The 5,937-nt window shown below is 39.2% G+C and overlaps 1 protein-coding gene across 1 annotated transcript; it reads left to right on the forward strand.

Annotated features, from left to right (window-relative positions):
- Positions 1–4,427: 4,427 nt before the first annotated feature.
- On the forward strand, positions 4,428–5,551 carry Fancf (FA complementation group F). Its single transcript, XM_026384144.2, has one exon. The coding sequence runs from the start codon at positions 4,428–4,430 to the stop codon at positions 5,499–5,501; it is 1,074 nt and encodes a 357-aa protein (XP_026239929.2). The 3' UTR covers positions 5,502–5,551.
- Positions 5,552–5,937: the final 386 nt, after the last annotated feature.

Consider the following 5,937-nt stretch of genomic DNA (forward strand, 5'->3'; position numbering starts at 1 on the left):
TAATGATAAAACAGTTTTTTCTGATGCTAACTTTAAGACCAAAATCACACACTCTAAACTAGGAAGTTCTGTCTTAAATTTACAAAAACAGATCTGCAATCATCACATAGACCTGTATCCACAAGATGATCCACTTCTTTGATCCCTCCTCTACCTCTTTTCTCTGAATTTATGAGGGTCTGCTCTGTTTTTCTTGAGCATATAGGACTCTCACAAACTTCATGAGCCTCTTGTCCTTGTTGGGTTGCAGCGTATATTCACTCTAGCCATGGATTGGCTGTCCAGACAGTGGCGCATATACAAGAAAGCTCCAGAGGATGGATTATCAGAACTCTTCCCATCTCAGGAATGGCTCTGTCCTCCCAGATTTCCTTCCTATGTTCCAAAGCCAAAGGAGATCAGTACTTAAGACACAATCTTTTCTACTATTCACTGATTGAGAAACTCAGTAGCCAGAGAAACATTTGTTAAGTCTCTTACAAACCTTCTGAAAACAATTCTAAAGATATAAAAGGTAAATATGATATTCATCTCTCTATTAGGTATGCAAATTTAATATTTCGAAGGTTTCAAATGGGGTTCTACAGTTTGATCAAGTCTTAATACCATGTGACATGTAACACAAGGCAGTCTGATAAGAGACAGGTTGTAATATTATAGAATATAAGGCTGGAAACCTAGTCATCAGATTCTTCTTTATATGCCTAAAGTCCTTAATTCATTGTAATTTATTGGTTGATTTTTACCTCTTTTGTAAGTGGAACAAATTAAATGAAGTTGTGATTTTACTGAAGTAAATTCTCCTAAGAATTTTATTCTCATTTTTTTAGAAAGGTAATTTACATTCTCTCTCCAAAACAGTAAATACGTTTATAATGTTTCTACAAGAAATCTCGCAAAAAGCCTGCCCACTTGCTCTTTATTATTGCTACTAGAGTCTTGCTCTTACCCCTGATTTGAGTGAGGTGATGAACCTGAAGTCAAGTGTATTCCCTGCCCATATATGCTCTGAGAGTGATTACAAAAGGATAAATATTTTCCTGCTCTGACACAGATTCCTGAATGATGGCAAAGCCCTCTATTGTCTATCCTGCCTAAAAGTAAGGAGTTCATTTGTATTTGTTCATATTGGAAAAATGTTATTTTATCAACCAGAGGGTTGAATTTAGTGTGGTGATGTCTGAATCCATGGGGGATATTTTCCAAGGTTCCCAGTGGATACCTAAAATCAAAGGTAGTGCTTAACACCATCTACACTGTTTTGTTTTCTATTTGTATGGCAGCTTTTTTTATTTAGTAGTAGAGTTAATCTGCTTTTTCATGTTTTAATCTTTGCTTCACTACTCACGAGCCCTGGTTCATAATTAAGTAAATTAAGTGTTACTTGAACATCAGCACTGCAATTCTAGGATAGTCACTAACTTCTTGGGCCGGCATGCCCATGTTAGGTTGCAAGGCATCCTCACTCTAGCCACTGAGTAGATGTTCTGATGGTGGTGTGCATCCACAAAAGCACCACAGGGTGGATTATCAGACTTCTCTCCATCTCAGCAATAACTCTAGCTTCCCATATTACAATGAACAAGTGAGAAATGGGGGAGAAGGTTAGCAAATATAGGATAAATACAATGGACCAAAGGAAGATTCATATCCTAAGCCCAACAAAGCAGATGGCATGACATGTTATCATACTCTCAGAATAGCAGGCAATTTTAAACTTGTAAATTGCTTATTTCTGGAATGTTCTATTTAATATCTTCCAACAGTGGTTGACCTCACATAGATACAATTGTGGAAAGAAAACTCTGGTATGATATTGTTCAGAGTAGAATAAAAAGACATCAGAATATTTTGTTTTCATTGATATCTCAGTTGCATAATGTCTTATAATTTTGACTTATTGTGTGTCTAAAATAACCCTGGAATTACACATAACTTAAAGATTGAGATCAACTCAGTTTTTAAGTTATAATTACACTGAGCTAAATTTTATTAGAAGCTTTTCAAAAAGCAGGAATAAATGTTCCCTCAGCAAACCTCATCTTTGATAAAATTTCCTCCACCATTTCCCAGAATGATGTTGGTGACTACTGTTTTATATTTGGAAGGAGTAGGATTAGAAATAGACATGTGGAATTGTGTATTTGGAAGTTTCATTATTTTAACAGTTAACAACAATAGCCAGCGTTTTTGTGTGTATCACAAACTTTTCTAAAGTGTTTGTATTAGTACAAGCACTATGGTTTCACAAACCTAAATGGGTTTAGATTATAGGCTGCATTGATCCAATTTTTCTTATTTGCTCTTGAGATTTCATCTTGGCCATATGGGGAAGATACTATGGTGGCTTTAGGTTCCATAGCCATATATAATAACACCAAGAAGAGAGAACTTATAAGCATGTGTGAATACACACAGTCTCTTTGGGGTGTCTATTCATATTCATCAGTGCTTATCTGCATGGACTTTGAAGTAAGAAACAGCTCTCTCTGAATCCTCTATTTGAATGGAACTGATCTATCTGCCCATTACTGAACAAATTTCTGCCACAAGGGAATGTTACACATGTATAGGTTTAAGGGTAAGTTTCTAAATTAATTACTAAGTTAACAGAGGGATGGATTAACATGGCTGGCTCAAAATCATCAGGCCCTACCACTGAGCTGAGCTGGGATCAGTATCCCAAACTGCATGAATATTATACAGTGGTGGTAGTAGAATGAATAGTAACAGGCGGCCACAAAATCCACTGTTATATGTTTATGGCCTCATTTAATTCTGCCCAGGGCCTAAAAAGTAGGTTCCTTTAGAATGCCTCCTTTTATTAGTTGTTTATGTTACTCAAGTTCCATGGTTTGAATGACAGCTTATTTTAATAAAATCTCCCAATGTTTGGCCTTATATTCTCTGTACTAATTAACCGTATTTAGAGATTGTAACCCAAAGGTGAGAGATTGCTCCTAGTTTGAACAGCACTCTTATACACATCCATATCCTCACGTTTACTTTGATATTTCTGTCACTTGAATTTTTCTTTGATTACTGTTCACTTTGAGACCTAAACCTAGTATTAATCCCCTATGAAGTGTCTAAGAAAAAAGTACACAAAATCTGATTTGCTTTATAATTAAATGGTTTTGTGCCCCTTCAGACCTGAAGAACACATGTTTTTTGAAGTGAGAATGAATTAATTACTGATGCCTACACATTTGATAAAGGTGGGCTGCAGATTTAGATCTAAATTCTAGTAGCCAAGACAAAGGACTTTAAAAGTAATGATATACTTAGGGTAAAATTAATACTTTTAGGACCAAGTAAGAGTTGGAACAGATAGTAATCAAATAAAACTGAATTATCATTATGAACACCACTGCTTTATTTTTTAAAAGGTGCTGGAATGCTTCTTTTAATAAATGAAAAATTATTCTTCCTTTTAAATTTCTTTTTCCCTTATTAAAAACACAACACCTTTTGCCCACTTCTTAGAATAGTATTGGTTAGAGTTTTAGGACTGGAAGGAAATTCTTTTCTAATGAGTTATTACATACATCATTAGCTTCCGTTTAAAACTGTTGTGGGTTTGTGAACAATAAACAATAAAACAATAAACTCCTAGGTGTTTGCGAAATGAGTATTTGTCAAACCCATCAATGAATAGATAATCTTAATTACACCCAATAATGGGTCCTCTCTCTGTTCTGGAAATCTTTAGGCAAACATTTTATTATGTACTTTTAAATGGCATTTCCTTCAGCTGTTTATTTCTGTAAGAGTCATCAGAGCTATTTTGCTCTGGAAATTAAAAAACAATGATAGTGTAATTTTAGAATAAAATTTTATATTCATTTAAAATTTTCAACAAAGTATTATTCTTGAAGTTGACTTTTTTCTTTCAATTAACCTAGGGTTCAGTTCTAATAATGAAAGAACAATGTGAAGCCCCAGAATTTAGCAGAGAGCCAGTATAAAAAAGACCAATATACTTTTCAAATTGATATTAAAATTTCATTCAATAACGTTTCCTCACTTGAAACAGCATGTCTCTGGCATTACCTAATTATGATAAGCCTCAATACAGATCCCTCCTTCAGGAAAATCTCAGAAAATTTCTGCATAGGGATATTTCCAAAACGAAAGGAAGCGCAGCGTTTTGAACATCTGTCCAGGAACTGTCAATATGAATGTCTCACAACTATTCGCTTCCCACTAATAGCCTTTTCCATAACTGGAAAAAGCAAAAAGTTCAGGACTCTTCTCCAATGTAAGTTTCCTAGATTCAAGGAACCCGGATAAAGCCGCCGTAAGATTGACATGAACTTTGTCCAATAGTGTGGCAGAGGGGAGTATCATTTCATGGACGCTCCAATCAGCGCGCAGAGAGTCGCCGTCTCCAAGGTGAAAGCGGAAGTAGGATTTTGGCGCGCCAAATGGAACCGCTTCTGCAGCACCTGGAGCGCTTTTCTGAGGTTTTGGCGGTCTCCCGCACCACCCACGTAAGCACCTGGGACCCAGCGACGGTACGAAGGGCTCTTCAGTGGGCTCGCTACCTGCGCCACGTCTACCAGCGTTTCCGCAGCCATGACCACATCCGCACAACTCTGGAAAGGCGGTTGCACTGCTTGTGGAAGGAAGGCGGCCTTGGGGTGGGTCCAGTCCCTGGACTGAGGAACTTTGAGGCCCTTGGGCACTGTGACATCCTGCTGTCTCTACGCCTGCTGAAGAACCCTGCCCTGGGGGATGCAGCTTGTCGCTACCTGCTGCAGCAACTCTTTCCCGGCGCGGGCGTCCGGGATGCCGATAGGGAACTGCTCCAAGACAGTCTGGCCAGCCTCGCTCGCCGCGGGTCTGCGGTCCACATGCTGCGCTTCTGCATCTGCAGGGAGAACCCGAATCCTCAGGACGACTCACTGATGAAGACCCAGGCTGAGTTGCTGCTGGAGCGTCTGCAGGAGGTGGGCAAAACCGAAGCGGGAGGCCCCAGCAATTTGCTCTGCAGCCTGTGGGAGCGCCTGCCACAGAACAACTTCCTGAAAGTGATAGCGGTGGCGCTGTTGGAGCCTCCCTTGTCTCCCCAGCCCCAGGGAGAGGAGTTACTGAGTAGCCCCAGAATCCCTGGAGAGGGGAGTCAAGAGCTACTCCACTGGCTTCTGGGGAAGTCGGAAATCATGGCTGCCTTTTGTCGCAACGTCCCCGCGGGTCTTTTGACTTTGGTGGCAGGTCGCTACCCAGCACTTTCTCATGCCTATCTGAGTGTGCTAGCTGACTGGAGTCAACGTCTGCACTACGACCTTCAGAAAGGCATTTGGGTTGGAGCTGAATCTCAAGATGTGTCCTGGGAGGAGTTGTACACTAGATTTCAAAACCTCTGCCAGGCACCCCCACCTCTGAAAGATGAGATTCTAACTGCGCTCAAGTCTTACAAGGCGCAGGATGGAAATTTCGAAGTTCCTGGTCTTAGCATCTGGACAGACCTGTTGTTAGCTCTTCAGAGTAGTGCGTAATACCACATTTGGTCTGTTTTAGGTCTGAAGCCAACACTAATTCTCCATGAGCAACGTTTGTTATTTGAATATGTAGTTTACAAAACGATAATTCTATGTTGAAAAGGAAAAAGCAGCTTTTTTTTTTTTTTTTTTTTTTTTTTTAGTATGGTTTACCCTTAGTTTGGTTTGGTTCCAACTCTGCCCCAGTGCCCTTCCAGTGAAGAGTTTTCTTTAACTAACAACATGTGGTGTCAGAAATGTTATTTTGAAAAACATATTAGCCTATTTGGAATTTAAGCCCTGGACTTTGGCCTTGTTGATCTAGTGTTCTAACCAGTTAAGCTGCCTCACCATGCAATTAAAATTGTTGTTTTGTTTCTTGTTTTAGCAAATTACTAATCTCTCTGTAAGACCACATAGTATGTTAATTTAAAATATTGAATTCAATACACAA

This window comes from Urocitellus parryii, chromosome 4 (assembly GCF_045843805.1).
Source record: "Urocitellus parryii isolate mUroPar1 chromosome 4, mUroPar1.hap1, whole genome shotgun sequence".
Lineage (NCBI taxonomy): Eukaryota > Metazoa > Chordata > Mammalia > Rodentia > Sciuridae > Urocitellus > Urocitellus parryii.

Bases quoted from the DNA above. Each gene is read 5' to 3' on its own strand.
- Fancf (XM_026384144.2), top strand. From the start codon at position 4,428: ATGGAACCGCTTCTGCAGCACCTGGAGCGCTTTTCTGAGGTTTTGGCG.